The sequence below is a fragment of the Tinamus guttatus genome, unplaced genomic scaffold (assembly GCF_059628265.1).
Source record: "Tinamus guttatus ecotype Peru unplaced genomic scaffold, ASM5962826v1 Tinamus_guttatus_pri_ptg000074l, whole genome shotgun sequence".
In the NCBI taxonomy this organism is placed as follows: domain Eukaryota; kingdom Metazoa; phylum Chordata; class Aves; order Tinamiformes; family Tinamidae; genus Tinamus; species Tinamus guttatus.
Genome location: NW_028288608.1, coordinates 19,984 through 44,445, shown reverse-complemented (window position 1 = coordinate 44,445; position 24,462 = coordinate 19,984). Strand labels below are relative to the sequence as shown.

Genomic DNA, 24,462 nt, shown 5'->3' with positions numbered 1-24,462 from the left:
ACATGTGCCCACTGCTGCTGACCCCGTGCCACCTGCAAGGCAAGGGCAGCGGGGACAGGAGGAGCACGTGCAGCCACACGCAGCCTGGCACCCGCCCCGTGCAGCCAGGGAACCAGCTTGCAGCTCCGCATGGGCATCGCTGGAAGGAAACGATCTGCCGGGACTCAAGGATCACAGTCCAAGATGTTTGCAGTCCTCAGCTCTGCAGAGAGGGACCTGGGCGTCCTGGTGGATGACAAGTTGACCATGAGGCAGCAGTTGCCCTTGTGGCCAAGGCGGCCAATGGGATCCTGGGGTGCATTAAGAAGAGCGTCTCCAGCAGGTCGAGGGAGGGGATCCTGCCCCTCTACTCAGCCCTGGTGAGGCCGCATCTGGAGTATTGTGTCCAGTTCTGGGCTCCACAGGACAAGAGGGATGTGGAGCTGCTGGAGAGAGTCCAGCACAGGGCTACAAGGATGATCAGGGGCCTGGAACATCTGCCCTATGAGGAGAGGCTGAGGGAGCTGGGCCTGTTCAGCCTGGAGAAGAGAAGGCTGAGAGGGGACCTGAGCAGTGTCTAGAAGTACCTCAAGGGAGGGAGTGCAGATGATGGTGCTGGTCTCTTTTCAGTGGTGGCCACTGATAGGACTAGAGGAAATGGCCGGAAACTGAAGCACCAAAAGTTCCACAGGAACTTAAGGAAGAATTTCTTGACAGTGAGGGTGCCAGAGCACTGGAACAGGCTACCCAGAGAGGTTGTGGAGTCTCCTTCTCTGGAGATCTTCCAAACCCGCTTGGACACAGTCCTGTGCCACGTGCTCTAGGTGACCCTGCGTGTGCAGGGGGTTGGACTAGATGATGTCTAGAGGTCCCTGCCAACATTAAGCAGCCTGTGATTCTATGATCCTATGTGTGGGTTGATGTGAGGTTAATGGAATAGGGGCATTTGCTTAAATTGTTCCATAAAGTGCAGTTGCTCTTCATCCCTTGCAAAGAAAACCTGAGCCTCTTCTGCCATCCTGCTGCCCCGGGTGTTTGCAAGGAGAGCGATCTCTGCCCCCGTGGAAAGGTGTATAGTTTACTGCAGGTTTTGCTCAGTGGCAAATGTGAGTCAAGACAAAAGTGACAAATCGTTAAAATTTTATGCTTCATCCTTGGCTTTTTCTTCTCTGACTCCCTTTTTGTAAGTGAAAAAGTTGTTTCTGTCAAATAACCAAAGCGCACGGAAGCCAGGGGCTCCGTAACTTGGTGCTGGTGTGCGATGTACGTACAACACCGTGATTCAAACAGACTCTCTTAAAAACACGAGTGACCAAGTTTAGAGGCCTTTTGCTGGCCTGACAGCAAACAGAAGTTGTTCCAAGTGCTTACAAATTCACCAGCATTAGAAAATACTTCAAATGCCCCTTGGCCAGTCTCATTTGCACATATCTGCTGAGCAGAATTGAATTGCAGAGTCTCGACTGGTTCGGACTCGAGTGCTGTCGCCGTGTGGCTTTATCGCACGCGGTCAATGTTGCAGGCAGTGTGAGCCCAGTGTCCCGCGCCGCCTGGTGCAGATTCCTGCAGCTTTGGGGCGTCAGGTTTTGTGTGTGTCGCTCTGGTTTTAAGCTGCAATTTTTACTTGCCTAAAATAACTGTATCCGTTCGTGTTTCCCTTGCCTGTTCCCTGGCTGGTGGTTAACTTGGGAGGAGGATCCAGGTTCTTGGATGGTAGCTTTGCTTGCTCTGCAGCTTTTCTTGATAGTAATTTGCAGCTGACTTGTTTTTCCAGGTGTTTCTTGCTTGGCAGTTTTTGGCTTGCTCTGAAGCTGCGTGTCGCTGCTTGCAAGCTCCCCTGAGCAAATATAGCAGATGGAGGGCACAGAACATCCCTCCAGAAAGGCAGGGGTTGTTCTGGGGGGCTTGCTTTCTACTCCCCTTCCTCTATATCAGTCCTTCAGTATATGAGACGTGATAAAAATAGATATTTTTAATTTCTCTTCATCAGCTGAGATGACCAGGTCAAGAGTGGCCCCGTACTGCCTCTCCCACACTTTTATTGCAGCAGTAAGAGGCCAGGATGGCAGCTGGGAGCAGTAGATGGTCACTGTGTTCCGCACTTCGGGGTTATCGGCTGCGTTTTATGCCTCTGTGCCTGGAGTTCAGCACAGCGTAGTCATTAAAGATCAGATAAGGTCCCATTCACCTTCCCTTGCAGGTCCCAGAAGAATAAGCCCTGTGTTTTGCAGGGTCGTGTTCGCTGCCGCGTACAGGGAAGACCGGTATTTCAGCGCTGCGCATTTCAATAAAAGCTTGTTCGGGTCTTGCTGGCGTTGGAAATCCAGCCTGGTATCTTCTCGAGGGCATCTTAATGTAGACGTGAGCCTTAATTCATGGGGGGGTTTGAAGGAAGAAGCGTTTTTTGTGACCAAAAAGTGTTCTGGGAAGGTGATTTCTGGCCCTCCCACGTTCTTCGGCTTGCCGGACACGTTGGGTCCGCAAGGTCCGCGGTGGGAGGACAGTGCCACCCTATATCCTTTCACAAAGAAACCGTCCTTGGCTGGAAGACCGAGACAGCAGCTTCAGGCGAGGGCGTGCTGACTCCCTCTGCTTCCAAAATTAGCTGTGTCTGAAGCTTCCAGCTGTTGCAGAATGATTAAGATGGATGCAGAAAATCGAGAAAAAATCACCTTGTAACTTATGCGTGTGGGCCACAGAGGGATGCTCCTTCGGATACCCTTTTCTTTTAGCCCTGTGTTTTGAGCATCAGCTCTGCAGCCTGAGAATACTGAACAGGCTTCTATTAGCCTTTAAGAAGAGGTGGTTTGGATGTTACCAGAACTCGGGGAGATGCTGCTCCAGAGGGCAGCGGCCTGAGCAGGTAACGGTTAGTAGCATGCCGTGGGGCAGGTGTTGGCGCTGGGAAACTCCTTGGGATGTAGTAAATACCACAAGGCGATGCGTGAACGTCGGGTGCTGCCAACGGGCGTCTCGGTGTGAATCTCAGGTCTGTCTCTTTTTCCACTTTCAGGTGTCCGGATAAAGCGTGTTAAGCCCTTTTCTGCTCCATCCCTGTTTTCCCACGGATGCTCTTTGCCTCCTTAGCTCAGTGCACGCGAGTGCACCTCACAGGTCTTGGTGCTGTCTGCATAAATGCGGCTCCCAGGCAATTTGCCTGCTACGGAGTAAGACAGCACTGAAATGCTGTCTTATTTCCATCCTTTTGGTACCTGGGTATCATCACTCTTACTGTGCAGTTCTTAAAATTTCCTATTGCTCATGTCAAGTTGTTTTTGAAGATGAAAGAGTTGACAGTGTGCTAGTGTCTACGGGTTGATGCTGTTCTGTATGTCAAACGCATCGTGTCCGTAGTGAACTGACACTGCTTTTTTTTCTTTTTTTTTTCAGCCAGATAATGAAATCTCTTCAGACTGCAATCATGTAAGTATTGCTTTGCTTTAGTCAGTCTTTGCTGATTGCATTTGCACCTGCCTTCCCCGATGAGCCTGAGGGGTTTTGCATGGAGCCTGCAGAAGGAATCAGTGCACATTTGAGTTCTGCACAGCCCTGCAGTGGAAGACAACCCAAAAAACAACTTCTTTAACCCACTGTAGCCAGCACAGTGGCACTGGAGACTGCAGAGTGAAGCGTAGCCAAGATCTTCCTGCTGTACTTTGCTCTCTCCCTCTTCGACAGCAGACATCTCTCCTATTTTAGGGGTTGATGTGAGCAACACTGAATTTAAGTGCTCTTTAATTTCAGCTGTTGAAGTTGGAGCCTTCTGTATTGCTTTCACAGCTGCTAAATTCTTAGGCTTGCTTGGAAAACGCTGGGAGAGGGGTGTGATATTGAGAGGCAGCTTGAGCCCCTTGGCTAGTTTTAGAACAAATTTCCACCCATCACCTTATTCAACAGTGAGCAAAGTGTTAGCTAGTTTTCAGGCTGTCAAGCTGGTGTGTAAGATCCTGAGATCCACTAGAAAAAGTGATCACAGCTGCAGCTGGTATTAGATTTCTTTCATCTTCCCTCTTCGGCATCCTGCAGGATACTCCGCATCAGGATCCTTCCCTGTTTGCTCAGCCCTGGACCAGAGCAGACAAGTGTCCACCTCAGTGACAGGCTTAAGTTTCGGGTGCTGGAACAGCTCTGTTTTGGTTTATAGTTGAACAATATACTCCAGAAATAAACCCCAGCCACGTTGTACAACTAGTAATTTCCAACTGTGTTTCTAAATTAACCTTTAGCACTCTGCAGCCTCCTTTTGTGGCAGTCATAATTCCCAGCTGCTGCACAGGGCTGGATGGGGTGAAGGGCGCATGATGTTTTGGGCCTTCGTTTTTTTCAGGTGGGTTTTATTTTGGTTTTGCTCTCTTGTTTTTTTTTGAAGAGAGGATTTAGTATTAAAAGGCATCTGACACATAATCTGTCAGTAATGCCAACAGAGGTTCCCTGAATGAGGAAGAAAATGTGAATTTCAGGAATCAACATCGAACCTTCACATACAATTCAAATCTCATAATAAAAGTGTAAGCAAACTATTCACTGTTTTGATATTAATTTGATTTTCTCACAAAGATAGGGCAGTTGAATTAAATTTCAAAAGCTACTTAACTTTTCTGTTAATTTAAAATGCTTAAACGTAACAAGTTCCTAGAGGAGCAAGCACATGAGCTAATAGAGGTTCTCTTGGGCAGAAATTTCACCTGTTAAGTTGCAGAGGTTTAGCTGTCTTGGCTTGTTTTGCTTTGGTGCCTCAGGAGGAAATCAGAGATGTGCATGTACATGTAGAGTATAACTTGCCCCAAATTGCAAGAATTAGACTTTGAAATGAGCTGATCTCTGCCTTTTAGAGGAACAGCCCCCCGCACCGAGGTGCTTTGCAGCTGAACATCTAGTGTATTGTGCTTAGCGAGGTGGAGAGCTCGTAGGTTTGTAAAGTGTGTGTCTGGTTATAGCTCTTCAAAAAGGAAGCGAATAAGGAACCACCGGAGCCATCTGCTCCCTTTTGTGATGAATTTTTGTTAGGTTTTCAACCTGACACCTGCTCATGTCGAGGCTGTCCGGTTTTCTGGTAGATCCCACATATTGGGCAAATAAGCTGTAATGCAGTTGGGCTAAAGATGCTGGTAAATACATAGTAGGCAGCAAGTTGGGGCTTTTATCCTTTCTGTTGTGCAGTTGTCTTCATCAGATGAATTTTCTTTAAATGGGGCAGCTTGTGACCTTATGGAGAGAGAATTCTTCAAGAAAATTATTGTGGAAATAGTTGTCAAGGACACTTTGCTTTTCATCAGTTATTGCACTGCAGAAAGATGATACCGATTTGGAATACGTGATACTTGATTCTTTTCTGAAGCAAGATATCTATTCTTCTTTCTCCTTTGCCTGCTCTTAAACCTTCTCCCTCTGAATAATCTCTCTCCAGCTCTTGTGGAACTACAAGCTGAACCTGACTACAGACCCCAAGTTCGAATCTGTGGCCAGAGAAGTCTGCAAATCCACTATTGCCGAGGTGAGCGGAGGAAAGGGACGCCGCCGTGGCGGCATCGAGGAGCTTCCCGCTTCTGCAGAGCCTCCGTGGGATGTCAGTGGGAATGATGCTTTGGGGCTCCGGGGCCATCACGGCAGATGTAAGACACACAGTTTCCCCAAGGCCTCAAACACCTGAGATCACCTACGTTGTTCCCTGCTCTTTACAATGTATTTGGGTGATTTGAGAGGAGCGCACAAAGCTGCAAAAGGTTGAGAAAAATAGCATGGGTGAGGGGTACCCCGTGGGTTGTTCCTCCTGCCCTCCTTAGGCTTGTGCTTCCACCTTGTTTAGTACAGTTGGAGTTAAGTAACGGAAACGTTAGCGGGAAAAACATATTAAAAAGCTAGAAGACTAAACAGCATCAGGAAAGCAGCTCACATTCCAAGATTATGCTGTGTGTGGAGTTCAGCAGCTCCCAAATGAAAGTGCTGCCAAATCTATCGAATCCTGTGTTTTGCAGTCAAGAAAGCACTGATGTTTTCTGTGTGCAGCTTTGTTTTATGTCATGAAACTGCTGCAGAATTTTTACATTCTAGGCATTCTTCAAAATGCTCTTAATGTGTTTAGTAACCTCTTTTGTGTAAGGGCAAACTGGTATTGCTGTAAACATCTTGGATATAGTCTCTAAAGGCAGTGGGAAAGCGCAGAATTTTGGCTGTGTGTTAATTGACAGTGGTTCTGTTATCTGACTTGATGGTGAGCGATGTCCTGAGCTGGTATTTTGCCATTTGGTGAATAGTTAGATAAGTAACAGTAATCGTATGTGCTAAATCAGATGTTTAATATTGATAAAATGTTAAACATTTATGGCGAGTGCATAAACCATTCCATGGAGTAGTTTTTAATAGAAATGCCTTCAAATCTTAAGAACTCGCATGCAGAGCGTGAGTTAATTTGGTGAATGTTAACGTTTTCATTTGATTCAAGCTAACGTATTTTCCTGTTGTGTGTTCAATTTTAGAACAAAGTACAGCTACAAGAATGAAGTCTAGTGAAGTTCACTTGTGAATTAGTGCCTGTCCCAGTTGCGGGTTTTCTGAAAAGTCAGCCTTTAATATTAGTTAAATATTGTTTTAATGTGAATATCAACAATTTTCTCCCATGTTACAACTTCCTTGTATTGAATTCCTCCTCGTTTGAATTAGAGCATCTCTTTTAGCAACATCTTCCCCCTGCTATAGACTATCACTTGATACTGGAGAAACCAACGAAATGTTTCACTGTTTGCTCTTAGTTTTCTCCCCACTCGGTGTCTGAACAAGCCCAGGGACACCAGCACTGGGTAAATATTCCAACACAGGGTCTTCCTGAGCTTCGGAAGAAACTGTGTCATCTCGACGCTCCTTGGAGCACAGAGCACGGCCTTGCCGCGCTGCCCCTGATCTCTGTTCCTCTGGGATTGACCTTACCAGATAAGCAGCCACGTTTTTCCCCTTCTTTTTGGAAAGATGCTGTCAAAATGGCCTGTGCCTTTTACTTCTAAAGGTGACATTTCAACCTTACAGGCTGCTTTCCTGAGCAGCCCGGGCTGTGGGTGATGCTGGGGAGCTGCCTGTTGATGCAGGCTGCTCTGCTGGCCCCTGCACGGCTTGCAGCTTTTATTAGCAATGATCATTTTTTTTCCAGACCACTGAGTGAAATGGTTTAGTATCAGCAATCAGCTCCACAGAGAGCTTGATAAAAAGAAATCTGGCGAGGTTTTTCCTTTAAAGCAACATTTTTGACTTCTAAACGACGATAAACAGTTCAATAAATATATTTACTTTTGAATCAATCTCTCTTTTAGCCAAAATGCTGTGCTGTACAAGACAAAATGTTAATGGGCTCCCAAATGTGATTAAGTAATGCTATAATAATATGCTCGGTTTTCTAAGTAAGGTTGTCAAAGTAGCATTTTTCCCTACAAATCCACTTGATTGCAGGGATTCAGTATGAATATTATGAAAGATGATTATTGGGCCAGAAGTCAGAAATTCTTCAAGGTTATTGCATTTTCTTCGGATATTGGCACAAATGAGGTATTTCTCATTTCAAAAATATTCAAGTGTTCTGACTTGCTGAAAGTTAACCTTAGGCCTGGAGAGCTTTTTTAGCAGCAGTTTTTGAAACTCAAGATGCAAGTTTCGGAGCCTGCGGATTCTCTGTAAAAGTTTAAATCCAATAGCTGCAGCCCGTGTATGCTTAATTTGTTTTTTTTCTTTTTTCCTTTGAACAGATCAAAGAGTGCGCAGATGAACCAGTTGGTAAAGGTTTCTTGGTGTCTTGTTTGGTGGATCACAGAGGAAACATCACTGAATACCAGTGCCATCAGTACATCACGAAAATGACAGCCATAATCTTCAGCGATTATCGGCTGATTTGTGGCTTCATGGATGACTGCAAGGCTGATATCAATCTCCTGAAGTGTGGCAGCATTCGACCCGGAGAAAAGGTATCCAGAGAATATGTGGTTTGGCAGTAGGCTTGTAAAAGTGATTCACTTGGGCTTTCACGTGTCCTGCAATGCGCTATGGTAGCGGTCTTGCAACTTTGAAGCTCCATGCAATGCTTAAGCTGTAGAAAAAGGCTGCTGCCCTGATTCTGCACAGTTCCTTTTTAGCAAGGTGCATTCGTTGCGTTGGGGAACGGCTGTTTGTAGAGATGACTTTTTGCTCTTCCTTACTGCAGGGAGGCTGGTAGGTGGCTGCCTTTTTGGTTACACTTTCTTAGGTTCGACTTGATACGGTGAATCCAAACAATAGATTAAGTGACCTGTTGCTGGGCTTGTTTCAGCGATGTTGGCTGTGACGCAGGAAAGTGATTGAGGTGATGTGGCCTGTGCTAATTCATTCTGCTTGCTCAGTCTGTAGATGATAGCTTGGATCAAGAGTTTTCATTTGCTTCCTTTCCCTTCCCCTTGTAATTTTGATAGCTCTGACTCTGATACTGTACTGTTTTTTACTGAATAAATCAATGTCCTTTTGCCCTATAAAAGTTAAGTGGAGGTCTGTTGCTATTGACTGTACTGCTCCTGTAATTCCTCACTCTAATATATCTATAGTTGCATGTACCAGCTCGACTGTGTATTCATTAGTCCTCATTAAATCTTCCAGCCTCTACAGCGCTCCGTTGCACTGGGAAACCTAGGTGGAAATAAGGGGCCAGGCCCAGTTTAGAAAATCTGTGTGCCCTGTGGATGTGTTATTTAATGACTCTGCAGGAAATGTAAAGAAAGTTTGTGGTAATGAGAAGCAGGCTGGTTTTCAAGGCACTGTCTTTCCCCCTCTATTTCAGTGCTGCTAATGCAGGCAGCTGTTGTTTAGTGCTCCACTGAATGAGTGTCTTGTTCCATGGTACGATTTTATGTTTAGGGATAAAGCTAAAATTAGACTATAAACTTCTTTACAGTGCTTTTTAGTTATAGCTCTTATGGTTTTAAGAATTGGGTTCTTAAATGAACCGTCAATGAGAAGGTAAAAAGCTGTAGTGAAAAGTATACCAAATTTTGAAATAACAGAAATTAGATGCACAGCTATTGAAAGGTTAGAAGTGCTGCTCGTTTGAGAAGTTCACTGCTGTAAGCAAATTCATCTGTAGCACGTTAAACTGAAGTGCAAGGGTGCTCCAGAAGGCTTAGCCCAACAGCAGAAAGCCCAAAACAAGACTAAAAGTAGCCATAGAAGTGGGGGGAACTTGCGGGCCCCGCAGTTTCAGACTGGTAGCAACTGAGTAACTTTGGCTTTCTGCCAAAAATAAAGGCTGTCTTCTGCTAGGCTGAAGGATCTCCTAGACTGTGACCATTTCTGTAAAGTCAGGATGGGATCAGAAGAGGCCTACAGGGATCCCGAGTCTCAGGTCTGCGTGTTGTCCAAATGAAAATACTTTCTGTGGCGCGGCAGGAGGTCCAGCGGGGCAGGCCCGCGGTGGGGTGCGTTTCCACAGGGTAAAGCGGGTCTCACGCGGCAGAAGTCAAGCCAGGAGCAACCCGCCTGTGAGCACTCGGGTGCCTCGGAAAGGCACGTGCAGACTAATGGCCCTCCTGCTGGTCTGTGCAAGGACATCAGCCAGGTAACGCAGTAGCAGGGGGCAATCCGAGAGTGCAGAGATATTTACTGAAAAATAAAGTGCTGCTGTCATGTGTGTGGTCCTGATTTTAGCTTTGCTGTGGGCATGTGGGTATCGCCTGATCATGCGGTGGAATAGCAGGCCGCTGCTTGCCTTGCATGAGGGTACAGAGGGCCCGTCAGCAAGTTTGCAGGTGACACCAAACTGGGAGGAGTGAACGACACTCCTGAGGGCTGCACTGCCCTTCAGAGGGACCTGGACAGGATGGAGATGGAGGATGGAGGGACCGGGGCCAGGAGGATGGAGAGCTGGGCAGAGAGGAACCTCCTGAGGTTCAACAAGGACGAGTGCAGGGTCCTGCACCTGGGCAGGAATAACCCCAGGCACCAGCACAGATTAGGGGTTGACCTGCTGGAAGGCAGCTCCCCAGAGAGGGATTTGGGAGTCCTGGTTGACAGCAAGTTACCCATGAGGCAGCAATGTGCCCTCGTGGCCAAGAAGGCCAATGGGCTTCCAACTGCAGCAGGAGGAGCGTTGGCAGCAGGGCCAAGGAGGGGATCCTGCCCCTCTGCTCAGCTCTGGGGAGGCGCCTGGAGCACTGGGTGCAGTTCTGGGCTCCCCAGGACAAGAGGGACGTGGAGCTTCTAGAGAGGGTCCAGCGCAGGGCCACAAAGATGATGAAGGGACAGGAGCATCTGTTGCATGAGGAAAGACTGAGCGAGCTGGGCCTGTTTAGTGTGGAGAAGAGAAGGCTGAGAGGGATCTGATCAATATGAGCAAATACCTGAGGGGAGAATGTAGGGAGGATGGGGCCAAACTCTTCTCGGTGGTGGCCGGTGACAGGACAAGGAGTAATGGGTGTAAGTTGAAACCCAGGTAGTTCCATCTCCATGTGAGGAAGAACTTCTTTACTGTGAAGGTGACAGAGCCCTGGCACAGGCTGCCTGGAGAGGCTGTGGAGGCTCCCTTGGAGATCTCCAAACCCACCTGAGTGCCGCCCTCTGCCCTGTGCTCCTGGTGTCCCTGCTGGAGCAGGGCAGTTGGACTAGATGATCTCTGGAGGTCCCTTCCAGACTTAACCATTCTGTGATTCTGTGATTAGTAAAAACAGGAGTCTGCTCTATGATTTCTTTTGTTGTGTTGTCATCTTCGGCACTTAGAGCAGTTGAGGTATTTTAGACTGCTATGGAAACGGCTAGAAGTGGCTGTGGAAGCGTTTCTCCTGCTGCTCTCCTCTTCCTCCTCACTGCTGCTTGCAAGAAATCCCATCTCACTCCCATGAGGCGCCTGTGCCCCCCTCCTGCAGCTTGGGAGCCACCTGTGGAGAAGCAGGGAGCGGTCCTCTTGTGCGGGCGCTTGAGGACGAGCATGAGGAGAGAGGCTTCTCGTGGCTGGAGACAAGCACTGTTGCAGTGCCAGCTCCATCCACATCACGCTGCCAGGTGCCCTGCTGCTAGTTCGGTCTTAGCTGTAGGAGGTGGAATCAATTCGCCACGTTGAAAGGGGCATGAGCTGAAATTGTTCACCTGTCGTAGCACTTTCCCAAATAATAGCATTTTCCGGATTCCTGGAGCGACCGCGTTGGAGCATTGTTTTCTCACTTTTTTCTTTTCCCCCTGAGTGCTTTGACTGTGGCTGGCCTCACTCTTCCCCTAGTTTCATACAGGTCTGAACACGGAGGGGAAGCAAGTCTAAATGGGCAGGTGGGAAGCGGTTAATTCAGCCCGGTTACTCAGCGCAGCATTATAGGGGTGTTCAAGCAACTTAAGTGCTGAGAATTGTCTAACCTGAGAGCGATTCCCGTAATCTCCAAACGAGCCCCATGAAGTGCCAAAGTGAAACTTGAGAGAGATGCAGCTACTCCGTGTAGAGGCCGCTGGTTGCTCTGCCTCCACCGTTCTGCTTCCAGCAGGTCCGCAGGGCTGGGCAGCGCACGATGCCTTCGATACAGCGGGTTGTGCTGTACCCTCCCGCGTGCTGCTGCTTTGTCCTCTGACTTGTGGCTGATCCGTCGCTGGGTTTAGCTGTGCAGCTCTGCAACAACAGGAGTGCATGTGGGGCATGGCAGACCTCAGGCAGCATCAAGTCTTTCTGGGGATCTTCTGAAAATGGTAGAGGAGAACTGCGAAGTCGAAACGCTCAGCTCCCGAGCTCCGGGATTGGAGCTGGCGCCGACAGGAGCGCCAGGAAGCCAAGCCCATGGGGAGCACGCGGCTCCATGCAGAGTCTGCAGCGAACCCCAGGACAGCTGAGAATGGATGGGACCTCCAGAGATCATGCAGCGCTGCTGCAGCAGGGTCACCTAGAGCACGGGGCACAGAAAAAGCAGAAAGGTCTTTGTAAGTGCATGCCCTGGGTTTGCTCTCTCCTCCAGTCTGCGCTACGAGAACGTGCAACCCCAAGCACAGTACGTGCTAGCCAGTCACTAAAGCCGTGTGAAATGGAGAGCAGATGTAAGGCACCTCAATATGGCCATGAGCACACATCCTGCTTTGGGTGTTTATGCACCTCTTTTTCTGTGGTGCAGTTGTAATAAGCGGGCAGCTTTTCGCCTTGCTCTGAGCTCACGTTTGGAGCTTTGAAGAAGCAAGACCGCAGCTCCAGGGGCTCCTCAAACCAGCGTGACTTTGTGCTGCCCCTCAGAGGGGGCTGCTGTTCCGGGCAGCACTGGTTTGGGGTACCCGCTCTGCCCGCAGCGAACCCAGCTGCTCGAGTCAGCCCCTGCCTGCCGGGGAGCAGCGGGAGCGCCGACAAGGCTGCCTTTTCTGGGACACGTGCATTTCTAGTAAGTCTGTTTGAAACGTGCCTTAAATCACTGTGGTGCAGGGCAGCACAGTAGCCAGTACTGCGAGGTGAGCTGCTGTAATGTAAAAACCGTATTTGTGAAACGGTGCCAAAAAAATCAGTGATTTTCATGTTGCATCTCTCTAATGCAGCATTAAATGCTCATATCCTGCATCAATAAATCCACTTCCCTCAGACTATTAAAAATAGGCTTACTTGTATGTGTAGCATGAAGCTGTTGGTCAGGAATGTAGACTTGCACTGCAAGACGTTGGGAAACTTCAGCCCATCCTAGCAGGAAGAGCTGGTCCTGAGCCCTCCCGCCCATCGGCGCCACAAGGAAGAGCTTCCGACGGTGGTTTTCCACCCTCGAGTCCTGCTGGCTCCCCCGGGGTAATGACTACATGGGAATGACCACAAGGGTTTGAGAAATGGAGTTTGCGTTTGACGTGGTTATGGATAAATGGCAGTTTTAAGTAATATTGTGGCAACGTTACTGCTATAGCTACTATTCCTTTTAGAATATTTATGTATTTAAAGAGGTTTCTTTGAGGGTGGTGATGCCCGGCCAGCGTGTACAACTGGTAAACTCCCATTCAAAGCAAAGAGTGAACCAGACTATGATGTTTTGGGGTTTTTTGTGTGGTTTGTTTTTGTTGGTTTAGAAAACTTTCAGCTCTTAAGCTGCTGATATTTGTGGGTTTTATTTATTACACTGTAATCAGCCTTTTTCTGCTCGTGCTCCGAGCACGGCCGAGCGCAGCAGGGTTCAAGGCTGCCTGTGTGGCAGAAGTATCTCAAGGGGATTGGGAAGGATTCCCGGCTTTGGGAATTCTTTTGCAGCCATGTTTTACGGCGGCTGTTCCTTCCGACGCCGGGCTGAGTGGTTGAGACACAGGTAAACGTTCCCACTTTGCTGTGTCCCTCAATAGCAATGTCCTCTGGCGGCAGAGCAGCGTGAAGTCGGCTCTTGGATTAAGGGATTGCAGAGGAGATTTTCCTCTTTGTCCGAAAAAACTTGCAAAGGCCATGAGAAAAGAGGCATTTCAGAGAAAATACGGTTTGGGAAGAATTGGTACTTGCAGAGTTGTATGGCTTGGTTCCCTTTCTGTCCACACCGGGAAGATGCAGGAAACAGCCCTGGGGCCCACCTTGTCCTGCCTTTTCCCTGTATCCGCACAGAGCGCAGGCTCCGTGTTTACTTGTGGCTGCTGGTAGTCCAGAGCTGTCCCAAGGCTCTGCTGGACCTGCGGGATGGCGGGCACAGGCTTCAGCACTGGATCACAGCAGCTTTGCCCAGGACTTCAGCTGCTCTTGAACCCTGGAACGTTCCTATTCCCTTAGTGGAAGAATCAGCCCTGAGGATCCTGGGCTGGGCCACGCTCTTGTGTGGCCTCGTGGCACTGCTAGTTATCCTTGCCCAAACCAAAGGCTTGTCCCAGTGTGGAGCAACTCTGATTTTTCCATGCCCAGGATGTTCTTAGTGTGCTGCTGCTGCTTGCTGTTGCCATGGAGCCAGGAGGGCTTTCAGATTAATGATCATTTGGCCGTTTCGGTAAGCTGCTCTAAGCAGTGTGACTAAGCAGTGATAATCTAATTAAGTTGCATCAAAAGAAGCTGGAGAGCATTGGAGGGGGTGGTAGCGCTCTGCCCATCAGCAGGATGGCCATAGCTAGAGGTGGCAGCTGGGGACGTTGTGGGTCAAGGTGGCTGAACAAGGTGGAGATGGTGGAAGCAGTAGATGATCTTGGTTAGCTTGGCAACCCTGGCTTGGAGCCTGGTTTGGAGCTCACCAATTTCGACTCAGATGACTGCTCTTTCAAGGGGCTTGTAAATTATTGTTTCTGCGCAATATATGGATGTATATGCAGTAATACGGATGTCATCTGTGCACAGAAGATGTGTCACTTGATTTACGCGGCACTTTTCCAGAACCCTGGATCACTTCCTCGCGCACACGGTCAGCCGCAGTGTGTGCTCTTTCCCTGTGCTGTAGGACGCCCACTCGCAGGGAGAGGTGGTGGCATGCCTGGAGAAAGGCCTGGTGAAAGAGGCAGAGGAGACCGATCCGAGGATCCAGGTGTCTGACCAGTGTAAGAAAGCAATTCTGCGCGTCGCCGAGCTCTCCTCGGACGACTTCCACTTGGACCGGCACCTCTACTTCGCGTGCCGAGATGACAGAGAGCGGTTTTGTGAAAACGTGAGTACTTCCCTCTTGCCTTCCCTTAAAAGCCATATAAAAACAGGTAATAAAGAAAAAGAATGAGATCGGAGTGGAGCCTGAGCACGATGTCATGCTGAGGACAGGCACCTCTTAGCTGCCACTTTGCAATAACTCTGGTATTCGGTTCACTAACGCAACAAAAAGTGTTACGGTTTTTCCTGGGTTGCTGAACTGGCTTCTAAACAGCTTGGTGGGCATCAGAGCTGGAGGGGACGGTGGGGAGAGGGAGGCCGAGGCGCGCGGCCGCCTCCTGCACTGGTGAAGCTCCACACTCCGTGCCCTGTGGCACCCGCTGCTCCGGCCCCACTAGCCTCAATCCGCTGGGGGATCCGCGCCAACGGGCTCATGAACCAGATCAGAGGCGAAAAAAGAAAAATCGTCAGCGATATCTTTTACTCTGTACTACAGAAATCACCACAGTCGGTTCAAGTGCTAGCTTTAATGTATTTCTAGCTTAAAAGGAATCTTTTTTTATGGCATAGTTTAGCCAGCTTGTTAAGCATAATGTGTCTTGTCCTTAAAGGCTCGTCTTACTGTTCTGTTTCACAGACTCAGGCTGGGGAAGGCCGAGTTTACAAGTGCCTGTTTAATCACAAGTTTGAGGAATCAATGAGTGAAAAGGTAGGTATCTGTCTCAATGGGGCAAATCCTTAATGCAGACATCATCAGGTCATTCATCAGCCTGGGCTCTGGTATTCTTTTCCAGTGTTGAGGAAAATCCATCATCTACATGGCCAGATAACAGACTCCTTTCACAGCTGCCTTTGCTTTGATAGGCTTGTGTTTCCAGCTACATTCTGGTGGCTTGAATTAATTATGTGCAGGGTAGAGCCTTTAAAGTTGAAGGATGTAAATAAATCAAAGCTGCTCTTGGGTAGGTAATTTGGGAAGGTAGACTTGGAGCTCAAGTGGCCCTGCAGTGATTAAGTGTTTAAAGACTAAAGTGTTTAAAGTGGCATCATGCTGAGGTAAGCCTGTATAAATCGTATCCTAATGTACGGCTTGGAAACAAAGTGTCTAAATATCTCAGTGTAGGAAGCTGTATGGGTATTCCACCTTCTTGTTTTCCGGGCTATAATTGTCTGACTGTTGTTAAGCAGCAAATTGTGTGGGAAAATGTACAATTCAAAGTTACTGGAGTTCTTAAATTTTTCTGCCTGAAGATTCTAACCAAAAAGGCCGATCTGTAAAGTCAATCCCTAGAAGAATTTACTCATAGCTGTAGTGGTGTGGGTGGTTTAGGAAGACAGCAATGCCTTCAGTGATTTCAGAAGTGGCATCACAGTGGTAGAAAGGAAACAGAATTATAGTCTGAGAGGATGCGGAGATGTTTATCTGTGAAGCTCCACCAAAGGAGCCCGATTCAGAGGCCTGCAGGGATCGGACTCATTTCCTTTCCTTTAAATGCAACAGTTATCTGAAAGTTTAATTCCAGTTAACAAATTCACTGCTGAGGAAGGAGTCCCTGAGGGCTCGAAACAAAGAGCATTTTATCCAAGGATGTTCCTGAGACGGAGTGCCCATTTTTTTGCTTAGTTGGTTTTTGGCTGTACAGAAAGTGCTTTGCAGGGGGATCTTTTCCATGAAGAGCTGTGTGACTTAAGATGTGAGAGGTTGGGGATTTAGACAGAGCTGTAGCAAGTTAGTTGATAGGAAGGGAGGAGTGGGTGCGTTTTGCAGAGCAGGATGAAGGTCCCATCTGATTCCCACCCGTGTGGCTGCCAAGGCTGGGCCGTGCACAAACTCCCTGATTTTGTAGAGCTGTTAGTAAAAAGTTTCTCCTTGTTAATGGTGTCAGGCACTGCACACACAGACTACAGTTGATCAGTGCATCACTTGCCTGGTGCCCACCTCGGTTTTTTTGAAGCCTTTTTGGAATGGAGTTAAGAGGTTGTTCTTGCAGCTCCTGGGTTGTGGGTCTAGTGTGGTCACAGTGCATCCTCCTGAGCCTCAGCACGTTTGGAGAAAATGGCTGGAAATTGCTGTGGGTAGACTGCATATTGGTGCTGTCATCAGTTTGGCACATTACAGCGCAGATGTGAGGAACGTACCCTTTTGTAAATGCGACTGGGAAAAGTTGTTTCTCGAGGGCACGGGGTGAGCGTGTACCCGAGCTGGGATAAATGTCAGCTACTGATCTCAGTTACTGAGAATGAGTCACACTTTCAGGCACAGCTCCTCACAAAAAGCTGCAGGAATGTGTGGCTCTGAGAAAGGCTGCAGGGGAGCGATGCCTTAAAACCCTTCATCTGTTGACCTCGGATGCGGGTTGTTCCCTGCATGGCTTCTCTGAGACAGCCGAATTTAACTGCGATCTAGCTTAAGCGTATGAGTTTTAGGGCAAGTGTCTGTCTTTTGCAACATAAAGAACTTGAGAACCTCATGAGTCTTTGAGCTGTCCCACCGTGTGTCTCCCGCAGTGTCGAGATGCGCTGACAACTCGCCAGAAGCTGATTGCCCAGGACTACAAAGTGAGTTACTCGCTGGCGAAGTCCTGCAAAAGCGACCTGAAGAAGTACCGCTGTAACGTGGAGAACCTTCCCCGCTCGCGAGAAGCCCGGCTCTCCTATCTGCTCATGTGCCTGGAGTCTGCTGTGCACAGAGGTAACGCAGCTGGCCTGAGCGACGTGTGGACCTGCTGGAGTGCTGATTTTTAGACATTTGCTAAACTGAAATTTTGGGTCAAAGAAAGGCAAGTTTCCTCATCGTGCTGCTTTCATCGCACACTTTGAAGATTATCTAAAAATAGGTGGGAAACTTGTGACAACGGCTCTTGTTGTGGAGGCAAGAAGCTTAAAATGCAAAATAGCAAAGCTCCCTTGAACTGATGACATATAATCGCAAATCCCTGTATTCACTCTGAGTTCTGACAGGTTTTCTTCCCCTCCATGTGGAGTAAACATTAAATATGCTAGTAAATTAAAGAGCAAGATAGACAGGTTGTTCGCCATCACTCAGTGAAAGCCAGGGGTATCTATGCTGTTTACGCTCCTTTATTTCTGTAATCCCTATTGAGGTTTTGCTGTGTAGAAGGAAAGTGTGTGCCATGGTGTTCCCCAAGGTGTTACAGGGTGCTACAGTAGCACCATGTTAAATGTTCTGTATGAAATTGCTATACTGTGTAAAATGCCTCATTTCGTATCCTCTGCATCCATATTGGAGGCCCCTCTGCTTTTTTTTGTTATAATGTCTGCAAGCTGCTGTTCTGGTGTAGGATCTCCCTCATCTGGGGATTTTACTCCTATGAATAGATGGGGAGCACCCACAGCAAGAAAACGCTATCCCATTCCTTTTGATTTGAAGCGATTTTCATGGGATTCTAGTAAAGCTGCTCAGGAGTAAATTTTCATATTTATTAAAGCTAAATTTCCATATTGCTGTTAACTGCTGTTAGTTTGTACAACTGCAGCTTTTAAATTACTGGAGGTGCTTCCCTTTCTGCAGTGGGAAAGCAAGCACCTGAATGGATGGGAAACAGATAACCCGTTACTAAAAAACTGCAGATCCAGTGAGGGTGTTTGTTTTTCTCCAGAAGCAATCACTGCCTGTAAACTCCAAAATAAGATTCTCTGGATCGTTCAGGAGTTCCCTCTTTGAAAGCCGGGCTTAGGGGCTTAGCCAGGCTTAGGGAACTTGGGGAATGGTTCGTTTATAAGTTGTGTTCGATGAAAGGAGCAGCAATTGGCCTAACCTCCAGCGAGTCTGGTCAGACCTGAGTGCTGCTCTGACGTTGACCAGAACGTGGACGTGGTCCTCCATGTGCTGCCACCAAAGCCCTGATCGAGAGGGGCTCTGCGGAGCACCGCGGAGAACGTGTGTCCTCCTCCCTCTGCTTAGGTCGGCAAGTGAGCAGCGAGTGCCAGGGCGAGATGCTGGACTACAGGCGCATGCTGATGGAGGACTTCTCGCTGAGCCCGGAGATCATCCTGAGCTGCCGGGGGGAGATCGAGCACCACTGCTCGGGCCTGCACCGCAAGGGCCGCACGCTGCACTGCCTCATGAAAGTCGTGCGAGGGGAGAAGGGCAACGTCGGCCTCAACTGTCAGCAGGCAGTAAGATGCTTTCCTGGCCTCCCACGTCCAAGCTGGGAGGCTTTTCCTCACTGCGAGGGTGGTGCGAAAGGGGATCTGCCCCTGCCGGGTGCTAGCGCACGCCGGAGGCCGTTGTGCAGCCAGCGTGCTGGGAAGGGTGACAGGGGGCCTAGCAGCACGTCAGTGATGCTCTTTCCACCTTTTTTTTCTTCTCTGGATGTCGTGTTTGATCTCCAGTTGTTCATTTCTAGTGGTTCTCAAGTCACCTCATTCTCTCCTGGATGCAGGATACAGGGAAACTTTTGTTCATGTAATTTTAAGATTTCTCTCCCCATATGCCCTGTCCTTGAAAATGCACATTGTTTTTTTCTCCTGTTTTCACTTGGCTTGAATGATGGAAATAGAACTTCAGTGACTGCTATCATGAACTGCTTTTCATCATTTCAGTTGCAACTACTGAAAGAAATAGTCATTCTTCTCTAAAATACTACTTAAAAATAGAGTGGTAGTTTCAGCCCAGATTGGTCTTGTATTTAGTCTTTTTAAATTGGAAGCAATTACCTCATATTTCTCCCCGCTCATTAATGCTACTTCATGTGATATTATGTTTGTACTTAATACCTGCTCTTAATAACCCTTCAGCTTCTGCATGCGAGATGAGCCTGGAAAAGGGATGTGGCAAAAATGACTGAGGAATAGTTTACAGAATTTATTGCTAACATAGCAATTTGAGCAGATAGATGCTCTTGACCTCCTGCAATAGCACATTTTCAGTTTAAATGTAGCTTAAAGCCTGAGGCCAGTATTCCCAATGTGTGTGTGTGTGTGTGTGAGCAAAGATAAATGAACGAAGAGCTGGTGAAATGTCGTTTTCAAGCCCTGGGTGATGCTGTGCTGAAGCTGGCTCTGTTTGAACAGCAGCTGCGTGTTCGGGGTCTGCAGTGAGCTACGGGGAGTGACGCTTTGCAGCATCTGTGGGGACAACTGGGTACTTGTGTATGGTTTTCATCTGTGAAGTTGAACTTGCTGCCACAGAACTTGGTTATCCAAAAATTACTAGGAGATTGTTTCTGCTTGGAAGTAAATCCTGGTCGGAGCAAGGCACAGGTTGAGGCAGAGAAGTTCCCAAAGCAAGGGGAGGTTTGGGGCTTTTGGGAAGTGAGAGGGAGTTGTGTGGAAATCTATAGGCTTTTTCCATAGCTGCTCTTAAAATTCTGCTTTATTTATGTGCAGGAAACTGGTGAAGCAGCAGGGCTTGCCAGTGACTGTCCTTTAAACTGAATGACCTGTGCTCTGTTCTCTGTACCAAAGACAACAGGAGCAAGTTAAATGTTAATTTTATAAAATGGGATTAGCTTGCCCATATTTTTGTGGGCAGAGGGAGATAAATGATTGCAAGAATAAGATACGTGTTCCAATGTCCTGGGTTCCTGAGGAGTGACATAATGCCCTTACATAGCTGCCTTCAGCTTCAGATGTACCTAAATCTTTTACTGTCAATATTCTGTATGGGGATGGTGGTGCTTGGATTGGCCTCGGTTGTCTCGGCTCTTGTTCCATTCTAGTTTATTTAGCTGGAATGGGCTTCCTGCTTTTTTCTTCTATGGTAGGTCAGCTGCTTTGTAAGGAAGACACAGTACATACTCAGCATGAATATATAGGTTGTCTTCTGCAAATAACATGCTGTTATCATGTGTAACAGGAGGAGCTCTTGTGCCTACTGCAGGTGATGGCTGCGAGATGGGGCCGTAGGCTGTAGATCATTGGAAAGCAAATATGTGGGCCCCAGAATGTGTAGGTCTACGGCTGCAGGCAGCCAAGTTGCACACGACAGTGTGTGACAGCTGTGGAGTGGCTCCCTGGGAGCAAGATTTGGTATAGAGCCACTGCTGGCACATTGCTTTTCTGTATATGCTTTGTGCTCCTAGGGCCTCTCTGGTTTTTGTTTTTTTTCTGTTTATCCCTTGAACATGAAAACCTGTAATTCCTGCTAAAAGGGCTGGTACCTCTGCTTTCAGCTTCTAATAGAGCCAATAAATTGATAGCTAATTGTTAATTTAGGTGCAATTCAGGATAAAAGTTTGGTGGGTTATAAGGCTTATCCGACTGTTTTTCAGTAGCAGGGGTTAGTTGTGGGAGGGAGGAAAACTCTCCCTTTTGTCACCAGTGCCAAATTACTCACCTCCTACTTGCTCTTGGCTCAGTGGAGCTGGCTCCCTGCTTTACGCCTCGCGCTTGGCATAGGGTTTGCTCTGGAAAAGCTGACACTAGTTCCCAGCGTGGCGCTGCAAGGAGGAAGGGAGCTGGAAGCTGCCTGCTGCTTCCAAACCTGAGGCCTGAGCGCTTCCTCTTGGGAGCCTGGCGAGGCTTCCCACGGATCCTGGAACAGGGGCCTGGAACATCTGCCCTATGAGGAGAGGCTGAGGGAGCTGGGCCTGTTCAGCCTGGAGAAGAGAAGGCTGAGAGGGGACCTGAGCAGTGTCTAGAAGTACCTCAAGGGAGGGAGTGCAGAGGACGGTGCTGGCCTCTTTTCACTGGTGGCTGCCAACAGAACTAGAGGAAATGGCCACAAACTGAAGCATCAACTGAAGCACCTCATTTGAGGGTGCCAGAGCCCTGGAACAGGCTGCCCAGAGAGGTTGTGGAGTCTCCTTCTCTGGAGATCTTCAAACCCGCTTGGACGCAGTCCCGTGCCACGTGCTCTAGGTGACCCTGCGTGTGCAGGGGGTTGGACTAGATGACCTCTAGAGGTCCCTTCCAGCCTTAAGCATTCTGTGATTCATTCTAGGATTCTATGATCCAGCCCCATCAGGCAACCGCGCATCTTCCCAAGCAAAACTGGTTCTCTGGGGCGTGTGAACTGTGCTCATTGGGATGGTGATTTTTGCAGAAAATAGCCTTTCAAGGATGCATGCATTTTTGAAATGACCCATTGGTAGAACTGCGGGAGAAAAAAAGAAAAAAGGTGGCTTTTAGTGCCTGGAAATTGCTGCTGTAAAATGTTTTTTCTTTTTTTTAATAGCGTTACTAATGCTTGTCCTTGCATCTTTCATGTCTTGCTGTTGGGGAGGTTCTTGGATAAAAATAACCCTAAACACCTAAAGGACTCAAAATCAGATGAGGAGCCCGGCTGTACTGAAGCTCCAAATGCCCCATTTTCAGCTCGAGTGTGCCTTTTACCAGCTGGGAAGTGTCTGGCTGGGCTGGCTTCTTGCCATAAATCCTGCAAACCAAACAGATGAAGATAATTCTAGATTATCAGATGAAGATAATTGTAGATTATTCATTGGTCAAAGCTTTCCTGCTGGCTGTGCTCGCCCAGACTCCTGTGGGAGAGTAGCGCCTCCCTCCCGATGCTCTTTTTGCTCTGAGTTTGTTGGCTGAACATGTTGCCTGTAGGGTGGCCATCGGGCTGCCTGTTTCCTCAGTCCTTGAGGATTCGTGGCTTGGTGGGAGATGGAGTGGGGCAGAAGGAGCCAGGACTGAGGGGTGGCAGAGAAGACCCTTCCTGCCATCCCCGTCAGTGAAACGGGATTTTGAGCTTCATCCATATTCTACTCCCTGGTGCTTGGCACGTGTTTCCCAAACTCACGTTCAGATGCTGGGGGTGTTTCTCTCTTAGGCGCAAATATTACTTTTTCTGAAGCTTTCATGAGAATAACTGATTAAACTGTTTATCCTGAACCCGCCCATGAGAGTTTAAAGTATTTAGCAAGAAGTTCCAAAGGGAGCACAGGGACATGGTAGCTTCAGCTTGGCCTCCCTGAGAGCTGAATCCATGAAAAGTTTGCTTTCACTTTTGATTTACACCGTGACTTCTCTTAACAAATAGATGGAATAAATTGCTGCCCTTCCTGACACATGTTTTCTATAGTGTAGACCAACCCTGGTTTCCAGGACCTTGAGTGAGCATCCCTAAGGGAATCCTGCTTCACGGGTCTGCGGAATGGGACTTTGTGTCTGGTATCTTTGGTTCCTCCAGGCAATTCAAAAATGTTTTAAAGCTTTGTTTTAGCTTAAAGCTTTGTTTTAAAGCTTTGTTTTTAGTCAGCAATTAACTGATCTTTAGCTGTTGATTTGGGTGTTGGTCCAGAGTTGAAGATCAGTTTCATGGAAGAGTGACAAACTTGCTTTCCTGGTGTCACCGACCTTATGGAATGAGGCTGCCACCAAGGCATAGGATGGACCAAAACCACAGTGTTCAAATGTTACCAAATCTGCTCTGCAAATTGGTGTATAGTAAACTCCAGGTTTACAGTTAGCCTTCAATATGTGACTGTCACCAAATATTACTGGGTTTTCTAGTACACACAATTCGACAGCACTTAAAACAAGCCGCTGTAGCATAGACCTCAAATGTGCTGGTGCTGTCATCAACACAGAATTGCCAAATGGAGAAGCTGGAGCTGTACAATCCATGCTTTCCTCTCCACCCTTCTCTTCCAGCTTCAAACACTGATTCAGGAGACTGACCCCGGTGCAGATTACCGCATCGACCGAGCTCTCAACGAGGCTTGCGAGTCGGTCATCCAGACTGCCTGCAAGCACATACGCTCTGGAGATCCCATGTAGGTTGCTGTCTCTTACCGGGGGTTTTGTTGGGCACCCGTAAAGGTTACATGACCAAACAGCCCAGATACCAACCTGGGCAGAAAGGAGCCTCCAAGCTCCTTTCATAGAGTTCATGCAGGGCAGGAGGAGGTGCAGCCTGGGCTCCCTTCTGTTCTTGCTGTATCAGCAGGCTGGTATATTTGCAGCAAGGCTGGTTTAGCAGTGGGGAAGGATGTAGCTATTTTAGGAGCTTAGATTAAATTCATAACACTTGATGTGTTCATCTCTCTTATGCAGTAAGTCTTTAGCAACACCAGAAAGCCAAGTAACAAGCCTTGAAAGACTGGTTAAATTAACCCATGTTGCAGAGATGCATCTGCTTTATCTCAGGTCTGATATATATATATCATATAGATATATAGATAGTCTTCCAAGCCATTTTTTTTTCTTATTTTGTCACATGTCAGATCCTAATTAGTTAAATCAGAGGACTTTAAAGAGGGTGTGAATGTGGTATGTTGTTGTTTTGGATGCAGCCTCTTCTTTGAAAGAGGGGGAAGATCATCTTGGCTCTGCTTGTGCCTCTTAGCCATGGTTCATGGGCAAGGCTGTTGATTTGGCAGCACCAGCTGTCACTGAGGGGCAGCTCATGATTGAGTCTCTTGTCTAACTTGTATTTTCATCTTTTGCAGGATTCTGTCTTGTCTGATGGAGCATTTATACACGGAGAAGATGGTAGAGGATTGTGAGCATCGGCTCCTGGAGCTGCAGTATTTTATATCCCGCGATTGGAAGTGAGAACTGTAAAATAAGACTAAGATAAAAGAAGATATGGGCATTTTTCTAGATGCCCATATCCAACACGCATATGCGCTAGCAATTCCTCATGTAGCTGTGTAGGTTACTTGTCTTTAAACGAGACCGAGAACTTTTAAGCTGGCCAGCTTTAAAGCATTAATATCTGTCTAGCATAGTGGTTGGGAGAGGTAGGAGTGATGCCCACTTAAATCAGATGCTCATTTAGAAGAAATAAGACAGCTCTGGAAACCCTCTCAAGTTTGAGCTCTGAGGCATAATTAATTAAAACTTCTGGCTGTGCTGAAGGTAAAGGTTGCTTTCTGTGTAAGTGGTGTCTAGGTTTGTCTGCTTCTTGTCTGCATTGTGTGCTACAACATGGGGCCTGCGAGAACCAAGCTACTAAATAGAACAAAAAGCCACCGTCTTCAGTGGTTCTCTGCTTCTTTCTGCCTTGTTTCAAATCCTGTTGGAGTTATTGCCTGCGGGGTGGGTGTAATTCCCTTTGGAGCACTGCTTTTCAAACTTTTGTTTTAAAA

At 47.8% G+C, this 24,462-nt stretch overlaps 1 protein-coding gene across 1 annotated transcript in view; it reads left to right on the top strand.

Annotated features, from left to right (window-relative positions):
• The window catches only part of GLG1 (golgi glycoprotein 1), a 62,815-nt gene that overhangs the window by 22,714 nt on the left and 15,639 nt on the right, over positions 1 to 24,462 (top strand). Inside the window, exons 2-10 of the mRNA XM_088519820.1 lie at positions 3,370 to 3,402; positions 5,387 to 5,473; positions 7,710 to 7,925; positions 14,319 to 14,522; positions 15,096 to 15,167; positions 16,967 to 17,150; positions 18,384 to 18,598; positions 23,024 to 23,145; positions 23,821 to 23,922. Coding sequence (XP_088375946.1) covers positions 3,370 to 3,402; positions 5,387 to 5,473; positions 7,710 to 7,925; positions 14,319 to 14,522; positions 15,096 to 15,167; positions 16,967 to 17,150; positions 18,384 to 18,598; positions 23,024 to 23,145; positions 23,821 to 23,922 — 1,235 coding nt within the window. The remainder of the gene's footprint in view (positions 1 to 3,369; positions 3,403 to 5,386; positions 5,474 to 7,709; positions 7,926 to 14,318; positions 14,523 to 15,095; positions 15,168 to 16,966; positions 17,151 to 18,383; positions 18,599 to 23,023; positions 23,146 to 23,820; positions 23,923 to 24,462) is intronic.